We start from the raw sequence: 16,959 nt of genomic DNA, 5'->3' as shown, positions 1-16,959 counted from the left end.
ACCTCAGTCTATACATCTCTACTCTCTCTGTACTCTCTTTACTCTCTCTCTTCTCTCTCTCTACACTTTCTTTCTCTCTCTCTACACTCTCTCTACACTCTTTCTACACTCTTTCTCTCTCTCTCTACTCTCTTTCTCTACTCTCTCTCTCCCTTCACTCTCTCCTTCCCTATGTTTCTTTCTTTTTCTCTCTCTATCCATCTGTTTCTCTATCTCCCCCTCTTTCCCTGCCTGCTTTCTCTCTTTCGTTCACTACCTCCCTCCCTCTTTCTCTCTCCACTCTTCTTTAACTTCATCTCCATTATCTCCTCTCTCCTTCCTCTCCGACCCCAAACATTGCTGTTAAAATGTCTTGTGGCTAATGAGCAGTGCTAACAAGAACCTGGCTCCAAACCATAATTAGATATTCACTGGTCTCGCTTAGCTTAACCTGAGAGCTTTTCCTGCTGTACCTACTGTACTTGATGACCTTTCCTCTTTCCTTTCTGCCAACCCTCCCTCCCTCTCTGACAGTGTGTTTTTTGTTTAACTAGAGCGATGTAAGATGGGATAGGTCCAGGGGGGGTAGGATGTGGGTGTGTGTGTGTGTTAGGTGTGTATGTGTGTGTGTGTGTGTGTTTGTGTGTGTCATAACGCTACAGTGTTTAAGTGATGTATAAGTGTTTGTCTCTTCCATTCACTGATGTGAGAAGAGGGGAAGACATTCTGTCTCAAAGAGTTTTACACAGAAGGAGCTCAACTCATTAACCATCAGAGTATGTCACCCAACAATCCCACTTTAGCCTACAAGGCCCAACACTAACAAAGCCATAGAAATACCACAGACTGACAAATCTGCATATCCCACAGAAAAATAACATTTAAAAATTCGGTAAAATAGATCAAATTACGTGTGTTCGTGAGGGAAGGATTCAGTCCATGACTGACAGGGAATCTTGGCCTTGGTTACCGCTCTCCTGCCTTTGTAGTTCACCCCGGAACCGATGATACACTCCCTCACATAATCTAAAAATGCCAAGACGAGAGAGAAAGACAGAGACACAAACATTCATGTCAGAGTTAGCAAAACACTGTCATTATTTGCATGGAAGATATAGCTCCCTAAAGTTAATTAAATGTCACTTTGGGGCGTTTCGTCAATTATCAAGCGCGAGACTCCACAGCTTAAACAATCCTTTGGGTCCAAACTGTAAACAGCGGCCATGTTGTTTATGCTCTGGTTGGTTCACCGCATGTTTGTGTGCACATCTCTGGCCACTGGAGTTACATAACTAGAGCGGGAAGGCAGTTGTTGTGTCAACAGACATCGAGAGCTCTTAAACCTTAGAAAGTCAAGCTCGAAGGATCCGTCATACCACAAGAACCATCACTCTAGACAAACAACATATCTGCATTGCTATAAACGTCTATAAACTTTCCACTGACATTTCAGAACGTTTCGGAGAAAAGAGAGAGAGTGTATAATGCCATGTTTGAGGCAGATCTCGCTAAGTCAACATTAACGGTTATCCAGCGTTTTTTCCAAGACAACATTTTACGAGGCTTTGGAGGGGGAAAAGCGACAGTGTAAGGCTAAAATGTCATGTTTGAGCTAAAGTCAACAGTTATATTTACCTTTTTTCTCATAAAGGTCAAAGTTCACCCTGTGTTCCCTGTGAGCACTGTCCATGAAGCGGTCAAAGGGAAGCAAGTGGCATTTCCTGTTTTGATGGTCAAAGTAGAATGCCCTGTAAGAACAGACAGGAAGTAGTTGAGAGATGAGCACTGGGTGATAAGAAATATGAAGGCTGTATGAAGGGAGGAGGGGGAAAGAGGGAAAATGTAGGTCACTGGAGAGAGAGAAATATGGAGAAACAGTGAGTGAGTGAGTGAGTGAGTGAGTGAGTGAGTGGTGAGTGAGTGAGTGAGTGAGTGAGTGAGTGAGTGAGTGAGTGAGTGAGTGAGTGAGTGAGTGAGTGAGTGAGTGAGAGAGAGAGAGAGAGAGAGAGAGAGAGAAAACGTGTGTGAAACAGTTGTGAATTTTGCATGCATCTGTCTCCATGACCATCTTTTTTGTTTGTGTGAGATGCACCTGCAGGTGAAGGTTTTCTTGTTCTTGCTGCACTTGCGAGCACAGTGCTCCAGCGAGCGGCTGTTCTTGACCATGGAGGGCTGGGGGCAATCTGGACACAGCAGCCTGGTGTCCTCACTCTTCTGGTACTGCTGTAACAACTGCTTCCTGCACTCTGAGACAGGACAGAGATGATACTTCTGTAACGACTGCTTCCTGCACTCTGAGACAGGACAGAGATGATACTTCTGTAACGACTGCTTCCTGCACTCTGAGACAGGACAGAGATGATACTTCTGTAACGACTGCTTCCTGCACTCTGAGACAGCACAGAGATGATACTTCTGTAACGACTGCTTCCTGCACTCTGAGACAGGACAGAAATGATACTTCTGTAACGACTGCTTCCTGCACTCTGAGACAGGACAGAGATGATACTTCTGTAACGACTGCTTCCTGCACTCTGAGACAGGACAGAGATGATACTTCTGTAACGACTGCTTCCTGCACTCTGAGACAGGACAGAGATGATACTTCTGTAACGACTGCTTCCTGCACTCTGAGACAGGACAGAGATGATACTTCTGTAACGACTGCTTCCTGCACTCTGAGACAGGACAGAGATGATACTTCTGTAACGACTGCTTCCTGCACTCTGAGACAGGACAGAAATGATACTTCTGTAACGACTGCTTCCTGCACTCTGAGACAGGACAGAGATGATACTTCTGTAACGACTGCTTCCTGCACTCTGAGACAGGACAGAGATGATACTTCTGTAACGACTGCTTCCTGAACTCTGAGACAGGACAGAGATGATACTTCTGTAACGACTGCTTCCTGCACTCTGAGACAGGACAGAGATGATACTTCTGTAACGACTGCTTCCTGCACTCTGAGACAGGACAGAGATGATACTTCTGTAACGACTGCTTCCTGAACTCTGAGACAGGACAGAGATGATACTTCTGTAACGACTGCTTCCTGCACTCTGAGACAGGACAGAGATGATACTTCTGTAACGACTGCTTCCTGAACTCTGAGACAGGACAGAGACGGTGAACAGACCGATGGAACAGACCGACAGACGGAGAACAGAAAGAGAGTAGACAGACAGACATGCACACACAGAATCTCGGCTATCAATCTCACACGCACACACACACACACACACACACACACACAACACTAACTCCGCTTCCCTCAATCAATGTGTATGAAGCCCAGAGCTGCCCCATCATTAAACGTTAAAACAGTGAAGTCAGCTGTTTATAGGTCAAGAACCAATGAACCATCATTGTTTGTATTATCTGACTGTTGGTTTGGCCATTTATGAATGTGTTATTCAATGTGTTTCTATGGGTTATAGTAGTAGAGGCCAAATTAAATATATGTTGTTGATACCTACAGGGGTCCTAAAACTGTAAATCAAATAGCTGAATGATCCATGGTATGACCATCTTAAAACAATTACATATGTTAGCTTAGTAGACCTCCCCAACGGCGTAGACTTTTAAGGGTTGTTAGTGTCTCCTGGCAGATATTACGTTACCTATAAGAAAGCTACAGGGACCTCAATTGAACATGTGAGAAGTTACAACTAGACATACTTTTGGTGTGAAGGGGTTTATAGGACTGAAGATATTAAACTTGTTATCACATGGTCTCTCAGAGTTCTCCTTATTGAAAATCCATAAATAAAGTATTTAAAGAGCATATACTTTAGTGGTGCAGTCTTTCCTTCATCATTTGTGACCAGAGTGAAAAATTCTCAATTGAAAAGTGCTTAGGAGTTTTGAATTTAAGAAACATGTTAACGCGCCCACATCAGAGACAATTCGTTGCGTCTGTACTCTGCAGCTCACTGTGATGTCTGTGAGACTCTCCGTGGTCGGAATGGTTTCTGGGAGGACACAATGCCTGGGCGGCATTAGTACTAGATCTGGGACTCATCACGCTGTTGTTCTAACATGCATCCCTCCTCACGCCGCGCAATTACACTTCACTTAGACTCTTCCTCTCCCTCAGACAGAGAGAAAGAGACATTCCGTTATCTCACTGATGCAATATTAGATTTAGGCGTATTCGTTTTATAAGTTGACCAACGTTGGTCAGATATAGTCCGAGTTTTTTGGGGGAGTGATGCCAAAAGACAAACTTCGGTTTGGTATTAGCGGATTAGGTTTTAGTCCACTATCTTGGCATTAACGTTAAACATGTAAATGTGGGAAGAGGGGTACCGTTCCTTTTTTCAACGTGGAGAGGACCTGTATCCAATAAAACGCATCTCCTGTTTAAACAGCAAAGGAACCGGTTAAAGGTGCGTCTCGTTATCGAATTTGCATACGCATTCAATCTGTGTAAGTGAAAATTTGCGAGGGAGTTAATGGAACTCGGCTCTGCGTCCAGATGTGTCTATAGCGCAGCTCACCTCTGCGCGCACACGCAGGATTCACAATCTGACTATTCGGGCATGCGCACGACATCCACTGGGTTTAACCAGAGCAATTAAATGTACCTTGACTGAGCTCAGGAATTAAAATTAAGTTAATTTGTAAATTTCCCTGAGCAGTTAGTTATAGGTCTATTTAGGTGTTTTCAATCTAGCTTGATTATATCAACATATCAGTTGCGTGGATAACTGCACGAAATTATTTCAGTAGCTATGCATTTATCGTTCCAGGGACAGTAAAGGGCCTATTACATTAATGAACTTGACTTATAAAAAATGTTAATGACAAAGCAGTTATATCGCCAGCAGACGCACTTCAAAAACATGACTGCAGCGCAGGGGATCTATGATGTGTACCATAGTTACCTTTACGCAGATGGCCGCGCGTAACGCGTGCATTAGGCCTACATACATTAGGTATTTATGACAGTGAAAACATAAAGTCATTTCTCACTGACATGCACATTTTCTTACGAGTCATTTGAACCACTCGGCCCAATTCATGAACATAGCCTAACACTGATATAGGCAACGATCAATATAGGCCTCTTTTAAAAAGAATAATATTTGAAACCGAGAATATCTGTTAAATTCAACATATGCCTCTTTTTTTAAAGAAAATCTTTGAAACTGAGAATTTCTGTTAAATTTTGACCAAAAATCAGTGTTTCACAAATGATCCTCTCTACTAAGCAGCATCATCGTGTTACCTTAGCCTACATGCCAAAGCGCAAGGCACATTCCCTGCCGCACCAGCCAGCTAATGCACACATAGGGACAAACTAAAGACATGGCCACCTCGCCACATTCCAATTACAATATCAACCATTATCAAATTCCTCGAAATAATTCAGGCCATTGATCACCATTGTGGATTTTGATAGATGTTGCAGCGTATCAATGTATCAACCACTAATTTCATAATGTTTTACGTTTAGGCTACCAATACAAATAAACCTTTTAGTCTTCACGACATATGCAATATGCAATAAGTCTGGCGGCCAGTTAAACGTAGGTTATAAATGATTGGTCTATGGAAGTGCTACACTTCAATCCATTTCACTTACAAGTCTTCTGATCTGTGTGATATATTTAGAGAACCCGTTCCCTTTCACGCCTATGAAAATGATATAGCCTATACGCACAGCCACTAAACCAAATATCAATGACGGGCTATGTAGGCTATACATAGTTTACCGTTAGGTCATATTGCCTAGTATCATTTACCTGAATTCACAGCGAGCACAACACACAAGAAAAGTTTGTAAATCCAGATGATATCTGCCTTCATTTTTGATGGAGTAGAGTGTATTATCCTAATCCAAGGTTTGCGGCGTGGATTGATTGAACGTCCTCTCCGCGTTATACCTGTTTATATGGTCCGATCTGGGATTAACAGGAAGAGCCCACAGTGCAGTCAGCGATGCCCCCCTTTACTGGAAAGAAGCCGTCCCTGGTTCAACCCCCCCAGTCCGCTTTATCAAACCGGTTCCCCTCCCCCAGCTGCGCGGCAATTAACCAGCACTTTAACCGCACTCTCGTCCCTTCTTCAGCCAGTTTCCACAGCCTCACGTAAAGTACGTTTGTCAACTTGTTTATCTTAAGCAGCTGGGGGTGATGCCAAACCGGATACATGTAATTTCCCTTGTAATAGACTGAGAGCTAATATGTAGAAGTTTATGCATTTTGGTTTCATTTGGCACATTTGAATACAGCTGGTCAGAACGTGTCCGGGTCCAATGCTTCAGCGGGACTGGGTTGATGATACGATATGAAAAAAATGTTTGAGAACTAGGCTTGATCCTCCCCTTTGTGTCCCCCACACACTTTTCCGACTTTTGGCTGAAATTGCAGAAGAAACTGGGATGATTTGCACATGCATGTAGAAACTTTATGCAGCGCATTGATTAAGCCCCTAATGACCTACGTGCTGGCAAAATGCGCAAAAAACCGCCTTGCACATAAACGCATCGGGATTAGCCTAGGTAACTCCTGTGACCCATAACAAAGACAGTGCATTTAAAAAAATCCTGAACACATGGATTCAGTTATCTTCCCCAAAATGAAATTGAGAATTTGTGGAATGCAAGTTCCATAAAGTAGTTGGCTATATCTTGTGTTCAATGAATGTACCCAGTGAGCAAAATTGGTTGAAATATGTATTTTCAAAGTATTTTTAACGACGTAACCTCTTTTCGACGTTTTTTAAAGTCTGCTCATAGGGTAGGCTCATGAATGGTATAGATAAGTGATAATTCAAAAACGAGAGAAACAAAATATAGGCCTACTGGAGAATATTGCAGCAAATGCCACAGATGCCACGAGACAAATATATATATTTATATATGTCCAAGCTAAAGCAATATTTTAGACAAAATATGAGTGGGGGAAAATAATAATTTAGTTTATTTTCTAAATCGCAGCATGTACTAAAATAATCAACAGAAATGCTGAACATAGTAAGATCTGAGAAGTTGAGAACGCAGGAATGTTGGAGGCAGGCCACCTTTAACTTGGAACGCTGCCCCCAAAGCAATGGCTTGCCATCAGATTTCTGGGACAGTAATAAAATGCCATGCCAGTTATTTCGGTCCCAGACCCACATCATAGACAGTAGCTTCAGGCTGCCTTTCGGGTTTCATGGCGGCATCCCATCGGGAGCGCTTTTGGGTGACAGTGACAGGATCTACAGTCTTACAGTAAGGCGTTTTGCTCTTGGTGTGGCGAGCGAGTGGGAGGGGGGCAAACACAGCTGGAAACATTCCCATTTTTAGGTACCAGCCAGCCAGGCATTTTGTTTAACCAGTAAGTGTTCCTGAGTTTTGGACACAAAACAAACCCGTGGAAGGGGGCGCCTTCTTTTATCCATACTTCGACCATTAATGGGCAGCCCGTAAGAAAGAGCTCTAGAGAGAGAAAGAGCTCTAGAGAGAGAAAGAGCTCTAGAGAGAGAAGGAGAGAGGTACTGGCAACCCCTCATTCAGGGCAAGTGGGGCAGAGCCCCACCTGTTTAGCCCCGCCAGCTTAGCCTGTTTTGCATGTTATTTTGGCATTAATATGTGTCACATAAGAACACATTCTTATTTACAATAATGCCCTGAATGAGGGGTTGCCAGTACCTCTCTCCTTCTCTCTAGAGCTCTTTCTCTCTCTAGAGCTCTTTCTCTCTCTAGAGCTCTTTCTCTCTCTAGAGCTCTTTCTCTCTCTAGAGCTCTTTCTCTCTCTAGAGCTCTTTCTCTCTCTAGAGCTCTTTCTCTCTCTAGAGCTCTTTCTTACGGGCTGCCCATTAATGGTCGAAGTATGGATAAAAGAAGGCGCCCCCCTCCACGGGTTTAACTGCCTTGTTCAGGGGTAGAAAGTTAGATTTTTACCGGGATTCGATCTAACAACTTTTTGGTTACCGGCCCAACGCTCTAACCACTAGGCTACCTGCCGCCCCATCTTATTGATGGTGTTGGAGTCATGCCTGACCGTGCAGTCATGAGTGAACCGGGAGTAGAGGAGGAGACTGAGCACACATCCCTGAGGGGCCCTTGTGTTGAGGATCAGCGTGGTGAATGTGTTGTTACCTACCCTCACCACCTGGGGGCGGCCCGTCAGGAAGTCCAGGATCCAGTTGCAGAGGGAGACGTTTAGTCCCAGGGTCCTTAGTTTATTGATGAGCTTTGAGGGCACTATTGTGATGAACGCTGAGCTGTAGTCAATGAATAGCATTCTCACACAGGTGTTCCTTTTGTCCAGGTGGGAAAGGGCAGTGTGGAGTGCAATAGAGATTGCATCATTGGAGTGGGTCTAGGGTTTCTGGAGTGGGTCTAGAGTTTCTGGGATGATTGTGTTGATGTGAGCCATGACCAGCCTTTCAAAGCACTTCATGGCTACAAACGTGAGTGCTACGGGTCGGTAGTCATTTAGGCAGGTTACCTTAGTGTTCTTGGGCACAGGCACTATGGTGGTCTGCTTAAAACATGTTGGTATTACAGCCCGGGACAGGGAGAGGTTGAAAATGTCACTGAAGACACTTGCCAGTTGTCAGCGAAAGCGTCTACCTCAGGCGAGCAATAGCTTGAGACTTCCTTAGATATCGTGCACCAGCTGTTATTTACAAAAACACATAGTCCGCCGCCCCTTTTTTTATTTTTTTTATTTATTTCACCTTTATTTAACCAGGTAGGCTAGTTGAGAACAGGTTCTCATTTGCAACTGCGACCTGGCCAAGATAAAGCATAGCAGTGTGAACAGACAACACAGAGTTACACATGGAGTAAACAATTAACAAGTCAATAACACAGAGAAAAAAGGGGAGTCTATATACAATGTGTGCAAAAGGCATGAGGAGGTAGGCGAATAATTACAATATTGCAGATTAACTCTGGAGTGATAAATGATCAGATGATCATGTACAGGTAGAGATATTGGTGTGCAAAAGAGCAGAAAAGTAAATAAATAAAAAAAACTGTGGGGATGAGGTAGGTGAAAATGGGTGTGCTATTTACCAATAGATTATGTACAGCTGCAGCGATCGGTTAGCTGCTCAGCTAGCTGATGTTTGAAGTTGGTGAGGGAGATAAAAGTCTCCAACTTCAGCGATTTTTGCAATTCGTTCCAGTCACAGGCAGCAGAGTACTGGAACGAAAGGCGGCCGAATGAGGTGTTGGCTTTAGGGATGATCAATGAGATACACCTGCTGGAGCGCGTGCTACGGATGGGTGTTGCCATCGTGACCAGTGAGCTGAGATAAGGCGGAGCTTTGCCTAGCATGGCCTTGTAGATGACCTGGAGCCAGTGGGTCTGGCGACGAAATATGTAGCGAGGGCCAGCCGACTAGAGCATACAAGTCGCAGTGGTGGGTAGTATAAGGTGCTTTAGTGACAAAACGGATGGCACTGTGATAAACTGCATCCAGTTTGCTGAGAAGAGTGTTGGAAGCAATTTTGTAGATGACATCGCCGAAGTCGAGGATCGGTAGGATAGTCAGTTTTACTAGGGTAAGCTTGGCAGCGTGAGTGAAGGAGGCTTTGTTGCGGAATAGAAAGCCGATTCTTGATTTGATTTTCGATTGGAGATGTTTGATATGGGTCTGGAAGGAGAGTTTGCAGTCTAGCCAGACACCTAGGTACTTATAGGTGTCCACATATTCAAGGTCGGAACTATCCAGTGTGGTGATGCTAGTCGGGCATGCGGGTGCAAGCAGCGATCGGTTGAAAAGCATGCATTTGGTTTTACTAGCGTTTAAGAGCAGTTGGAGGCCACGGAAGGAGTGTTGTATGGCATTGAAGCTCGATTGGAGGTTAGATAGCACAGTGTCCAATGACAGGCCGAAAGTGTATACAATGGTGTCGTCTGCGTAGGGATGGATCAGGGAATCGCCCGCAGCAAGAGCAACATCATTGATATACACAGAGAAAAGAGTCGGCCCGAGAATTGAACCCTGTGGCACCCCCATAGAGACTGCCAGAGGACCGGACAACATGCCCTCCGATTTGACACACTGAACTCTGTCTGCAAAGTAATTGGTGAACCAGGCAAGGCAGTCATCCGAAAAACCTTGTCTTACCAGACATCACTGTTCTATCCGGTACAGCGTATAACCAGCCAGCTGTATGTTGATAGTGTCGTGGTTCAGCCACAATGCCGTGAAGCATAAGATATTTGTCATACGGTGGGTGTAGCTGGTGCATGGAAGTCAGGCACAGGAGAGCAGAGAATGAATGAACAAAGAGGTACTTTACTGAGGCAATTGAAAGAACAGAACTCAACCGTGTCACAAAAACAAATGCCCAAGGAACAAGTGAGGCAGCACAAAGTACAACAACCAAGTACAAAGTACCGGCTGCCACAAATCACGGGTACAAATGAAACCCGGCGCAACCCAGCCGGAAACGTGCCAACCTAGACAATAAACAATACCCCACACAGACATGGAGGGAACAGAGGGCTAAATACACATAGTAATCATGAGGAGATGTAAACCAGGTGTGTGGAAAACAAGACAAAACAAATGGAAAAATGAAAGATGGAGCGGCGATGGCTAGAAGACCGGTGATGTCGACCGCCGAATACCGCGTGAACAAGGAGAGGGAACAACTTCTGTGGAAGTTGTGACATTATTACAGTTTTGAATGTCCCATTGGTAGATTAATCTTGAGTTTAGGTCATCGATTTTATTCTCCATAGATTGCACGTTTGATAGCAGAATGGAAGGAAATGGGGAGAGAGTGAGAGAGAGAATGATTAAGGGGCTTAGGTAAAAGCCAGAAGCCTGGTCTGCTCTCATTAAGTCATGTGCAGGTTCATTCTTTTTTGGGGTCCCATTTCTTAGGACCTGTAGACTTACTGTATGCGTTTGTTTAATGCAGCACTGAAAAGCGGCAACAGGTTTGTGTGTGCGTGCATGCGTGCGCCTTAGCCAGGGGGATCTGGGGAGGCCAGGAGTGGAGGTGTGCCTTTAAGGGCACATGTCACACTGGCAAGGTCAATCAATGTCAGGAAAAGGAGAAATCCAGATTCCTGAAATGCTCTGAAAACATGCCAGGGAGCAAATTGCTGTAGGTTGGTACATTTGAAGCACTGGCAGCCTTGTCTCCAATGATTTCATACACTTTGCCTCAAGTTCGTTTTGACATCTCATTATGGGTGTAGGCAGGTAAGCTTGCAAGTCAAACTCTTCTTTCACTCAGCCTGCTGTCAGAGCAACATGTTCCCAAAACACATTTGAAACACTTTAGGTCTATCATTACTATAGTATGTAGAGGTCGACCGATTATGATTTTTCAACGCCAATACCAATACCGATTATTGGAGGACCAAAAAATTTGATACTGATTAATCGGCCGATTTTTAAAATGTATTTGTAATAATGACAATTACAACAATACTGAATGAACACTTATTTTAACTTAATATAATACATCAGTAAAATCAATTTAGCCTCAAATAAATAATGAAACATGTTCAATTTGGTTTAAATAATGCAAAAACAAAGTGTTGGAGAAGAAAGTAAAAGTGCAATATGTGCCATTTAAAAAAGCTAACATTTAAGTTCCTTTCTCAGAACATGAGAACATATGAAAGCTGCTGGTTCCTTTTAACATGAGTCTTCAATATTCCCAGGTAAGACCTTTTAGGTTGTAGTTATTATAGGAATTATAGCACTATTTCTCTCAATACCATTGTTCTTATAGGCCAGTGTATTGCCAGTGTAACAGTATAGCTTCCATCCCTCTCCTCGCCCCTACCTGGGCTCGAACCAGGAACACATCAACAACAGACACCCTTGAAGCATCGTTACCCATCGCTCCACAAAAGCCTCAGAGCGAGTGACGTCACCGATTGAAACGCTATTAGCTCACACCCCGCTAACTAGCTAGCCATTTCACATCGGTTACACGAGCCTAATCTCGGGAGTTGATAGGCTTGAAGCATAGCAAAGAGCTGCTGGCAAACGCACGAAAATGCTGTTTGAATGAATGCTTACAAGCCTGCTGCTGCCTACCATCGCTCAGTCAGACTGCTCTATCAAATATCAAATCATAGACGTAATTATAACATAATAACACACAGAAATACGAGCCTTTGGTCATTAATATGGTCAAATCCAGAAACGATCATTTCGAAAACAAGATGTTTATTCTTTCAGTGAAATACGGAACCGTTCCGTATTTTATCTAACGGGTGGCATCCCTAAGTCTAAATATTGCTGTTACATTGTACAACCTTCAATGTTATGATATAATGATGTACAATTCTGGCAAATTAATTATGGTCTTTGTTAGGAATAAATGGACTTCACACAGTTCGCAACGAGCCAGGCGGCCCAAACTGCTGCATATACCCTGACTGCTTGAACGGAAAGCAAGAGAAGTGACAAAATTTCCCTAGTAAAAAGAAATTCATGTTAGCAGGCAATATTAACTAAATATGCAGGTTTAAGAAGCTATGGTTGTGTATTGATTTTAAAGAAAGGCATTGATGATTATGGTTGGGTACACATTGGTGCAACGACAGTACTTTTTTCGCGGATGCGCTTGTTAAATCATCACCTATTTGGAAAAGTAGGCTGTGATTCGATGAGAAATTAACAGGAACCGCATTGATTATATGCAATGCAGGACACGCTAGATAAGCTAGTAATATCATCAACCATGTGTAGTTAACTAGTGATTATGTTAAGATTGATTGTTTTTACATTTACATTTACATTTAAGTCATTTAGCAGACGCTCTTATCCAGAGCGACTTACAAATTGGTTTTTGATAAGATAAGTTTAATGCTAGCTAGCAACTTTCCTTGGCTTCTTGCTGCCCTCGTGTAACAGGTAGTCAGCCTGCCACGCAGTCTCCTCGTGGAGTACAATGTAAGGCAGGTGGTTAGAGCATTGGACTAGTAACCGGAAGGTTACAAAAACGAATCCCCGAGCAAGGAGGGTAAAAATCTGTCGTTCTCCCCCTGAACAAGGCAGTTAACCCACCGTTCCTAGGCCATCATTGAAAATAAGAATGTGTTCTTAACTGACTTGCCTAGTTAAATAACGGTGTAAAATAAAATAAAATAAAGATATTAAATAAATAAATAAAAAGAAATCGGACACAATCTGTGTCCAAAAATACAGATGTTATGTTATGAAAACTTGAAATCTTCCCTAATTAATCGGCCATTCCGATTAGTCGTTCGACCTCTAATAGTATGTTCCAGTATCCACTTCTGTAGGCTACCTACTCCACATAAATTGGAATAGGGCCAGGTTTTGGAATCACATCAACATCTGAAAACAAAGCATCATTCCCCACTCCATTTCCCGAAATTGGGATGACCTCACGGTTAGATGCGGCCTCCTGGCTATGATACACTACGGTTCATTTGGCGGGAAGAGCTAGACCGGGACCATGTGTGTGATCTCCTTCCAGCTCGCGAGATCAGGTTCTGTTATATACCACCCCATTAAAACCCCATCAGTCAGTCCTTCACTCCCCTCCCATAGCTAACTCTCTCAGCCCCAGAGCCAAAGCTCTCCCTGCTATAGGCCCACCTACCACTGCCTAGGCTCACTCTCTCCTCATCAGGACATAGTCAGTGACAGTGTCCGTGTGTTCTAGGCCCGGAGAGGGAGGCTAAAAGCTCAAAACATTAAAATGCAATACAACATAATGAGTGGACCTGTCAAATGAGAAATGGAGACAGGGCAGACTGTAGCCTTTTGGGGGCCCTAAGAGAGATTTGTTTGAGGCCCCCCCCCACCTCACAGAAAAACATTTTAGTGGCCCCCTCTTGATGGTGGAGAGAAAAATGTATGTTTTAAAGTTAATTTTCTACAATTCTACAAATTTTGCCAAGGGGCAATTTTTGTTTCTTTTTGACCATTTGAATTGAAAACATTCTGTTACCCAGAAATTATTTGATATTAAGATAATAAGAAAAAATGGTTTCTTTGAACCTTTAAAGCAAGTTTTCTGCAGTTCTACACATTTTGCCATAGAGCGGAGAGAAAACTGCATTTTTATGAGGCAGAGATATTTTTTGTTGTTGCAGTTTTACAGATAATTTAATGCCATTCTACACATTTTGTAGTAATTTATGCCATGAAATTATGATATCTGCGTGAGAAAGACTAACAAAATCAATGGGCCCCCCTGGAGGTCAGGGCCCCTGGGCACATGCCCTGCATGCCCAACCTGTATGCAGCCATGATTACTACAAGTATAGATAGTCTAGCCAGCTAACGACCAAGTTGAGACCATGACTGAGTTCCGAAAATAATTATAACAATGTTTTCACCTAGACGTTGAACTGACATCTGTGCCCAGTGGGTTGTCTGGCTGGAAAACAACTTCCGTCAATATTTCTCTCATTCTACCCACATCTACTCACCTCTCGCTCCGATTCTCTCCACATCCTTCCCCCTTCTCTCTCTCTATCTCTCGCCCTCCATCTTCCTTTTACACCACCTTCCTTTCTCTTTCTGGCGACACTGTCTATATCCTTCCTGCTGCTATCTCTTTCACTCCCTTTCTCTCTCTATTCATCTCCCCCTCACTCTCTGACATGCACCAACACACACAGTGCCCAGGAGTGCTGAGCTAAGCAGAGAGGTGTGGACAGGAGAGGTGAGGAGAGGAGGAAGGGAGAGAGCCGGAGGGATGGGTGGTGTTCCTCACCAGGCGGATAAAAGGAGGGTGGACCTTGGACTCCACAAGGACAGACCTTGTCAGCACCAGCCAGACAAAGCCATTGATCACGTGACCCCATTCGTTCCTATGTGAGCATTGAAGCCAAATGGAGTTGGTTAAGAGGGCGTCTCATAGAGACGACATGATCAATTTGAGCTACTCCAGGAAGTGATGTTGCAGGCGAGCTCAGTGCTGTCCCATGTCATTGTGTAACTCAAGTTGAAGGCCGGCCGGGGTACTGCAGGCTGCCATTAGCAAATACAGTAAATGATCCTGATAACTTCTTTGTCTGATTTTTTAATAGTCGCTTCAAGGACATATATCTGATGTATTAGAATAAATGATTGGTAAAAAGATTGCAATTTTTCCAGTCATTTTAATGGGGATCCTGTTTTCTGTCTTGAACATCTGTGGCTTCAATACGAGGAAGCAGTCATTCTCCCCTGAAATGACCATATACACTACCAGTCAAAAGTTTGGACACACCTACTCATTCCAGGGTTTTTCTTTATTTTTACTATGTTCTACATTGTAGAATAATAGTGAAGACATCAAAACTATGAAATAACACTTCTGGAATCATGTAGTAACCAAAAACATGTTAAACAAATAAAAATATATTTTAGATTTTAGATTCTTCAAAGTAGCTTTTGTCTTTATGACAGCTTGGCATTCTCTCAACCAGCTTCATGAGGAATACTTTTACAACAGTCTTGAAGGAGTTTCCCATATGCTGAGCTCTTCTTGGCTTTTTTCCCTTCACTCTGCAGTCCAACTCATCCCAAACCATCTCAATTAGGTTGAGGTCTGGTAATTGTGGAGGCCAGGTTATCTGATGCAGTACCATCATTCTCCTTCTTGGTCAAATAGCCCTTACACAGCCTGGAGGTGTGTTTTGGGTCATTGTCCTCTTGAAAAACAAATGATTGTCCCACTAAGTGCAAAGCACATGGGATGGCGTATCTCCATGATGGTTAATAAGTGTGCCTTGAATTCTAAATAAATCACTGAGTGTCACCAGCAAAGCACCCCCACACCATTAAATCTCCTCCATGCTTCACGGTGGGATCCACACAAACATCTCATATTTGGACTCATTAGACCAAAGGACAGATTTCCACCGGTCTAATGTCCATTGCTCATGTTTATTGGCCCAATCAAGTCTCTTCTTCTTATTGGTGTCCTTTAGTAGTGGTTTCTTTGCAGCAATTCGACCATGAAGGTCTGATCCACACAGTCTCCTCTGAACAGTTGTTGAGATGTGTATGTTACTTGGACTCTGTGAAACATTTATTTGGGCTGTAATCTGAGGTGCAGTTAACTTGGATGAACTTATCCTCTGCAGCACAGGTAACACCTGTCCTGTGGCGGTCCTTTTGAAACCCAGTTTCATCATAGATTTTGATTGTTTCTTCAAGTGCAGTCTCAAAAACTTTCAAAGCTCTTAACATTTTCCAGATTGACTGAACTTCATGTCTTAAAGTAATGAAGGACTGTCATTTCTCTTTGCTTATTTGAGCTGTTCTTGCCATAATATGGACTTAGTCTTTTACCAAATAGGGATATCTTCTGTATACCACCCCTACCTTGTCACAACACAACTGATTGGCTGAAATGTATTAAGGAAGAAAGAAATTCCACAAATGAACTTTTAAGGCACACCTGATAATTGAAATGTATTCCAGGTGACTACCTCATGAAGCTGGTTGAGAGAATTCCAAGTGTGCTGTCACGATTGTTTACAAGGACGGACCAAGGCGCAGCATGATTAGAGTTCCACATATTTATTTAAGTGAAACTACACAAAACAACAAAGAATAAAAAACGTGAAACCGCAGAGCACAATGCACTAACAAACAATATCCCACAATGCAGGTGGGAACAAATGACACCTTAAGTATGATCCCCAATTAGAGACAACGATAATCAGCTGCCTCTAATTGGGAACCATACAAAATACACCAACATAGAAATACCCCTAGTTACGCCCTGACCTAAAACACCATAGAGAACCCCAAGGGCTCTCTATGGTCAGGGCGTGACAGTAACCCCCCCCCCCCAAAGGTGCGGACTCTGGCCGCTAAACCTGAAACCAGATGGGGAGGGTTAGGGGGGGGGTGACTAGCGTCGGTGGCGGCTCTGGTGCGGGTCGTAGCCCCCGCCCAGAACACGGTTCCGGCCATGGAGCCAGGCTGAGCAAAGCTGTCGTCAAGGCAAAGGGTGGCTATTGGAAGAATCTCAAATATAAAATATGTTTTGATTTGTTTAACACTTTTTGGTTCCATATGTGTTAT

The 16,959-nt window shown here is 43.4% G+C and overlaps 1 protein-coding gene across 1 annotated transcript in view; it reads right to left on the bottom strand.

Annotated features, from left to right (window-relative positions):
• Window positions 1-6,231, bottom strand: part of hgfa (hepatocyte growth factor a) — a 45,959-nt gene extending 39,728 nt beyond the window's left edge. Inside the window, exons 1-4 of the mRNA XM_052500230.1 lie at window positions 5,730-6,231; window positions 2,072-2,225; window positions 1,615-1,727; window positions 891-1,005 (exon numbers count right to left, since the gene is read on the bottom strand). Of these exons, the coding sequence (XP_052356190.1) occupies window positions 891-1,005; window positions 1,615-1,727; window positions 2,072-2,225; window positions 5,730-5,793 (446 nt within the window). The 5' untranslated portion in view covers window positions 5,794-6,231. The remainder of the gene's footprint in view (window positions 1-890; window positions 1,006-1,614; window positions 1,728-2,071; window positions 2,226-5,729) is intronic.
• Window positions 6,232-16,959: the final 10,728 nt, after the last annotated feature.

This window comes from Oncorhynchus keta, unplaced genomic scaffold (genome assembly GCF_023373465.1).
Source record: "Oncorhynchus keta strain PuntledgeMale-10-30-2019 unplaced genomic scaffold, Oket_V2 Un_contig_1006_pilon_pilon, whole genome shotgun sequence".
In the NCBI taxonomy this organism is placed as follows: Eukaryota; Metazoa; Chordata; class Actinopteri; order Salmoniformes; family Salmonidae; genus Oncorhynchus; species Oncorhynchus keta.
Note: the sequence above shows the minus strand (reverse complement) of the source record. Positions and strands in the feature narration are given on the sequence as shown.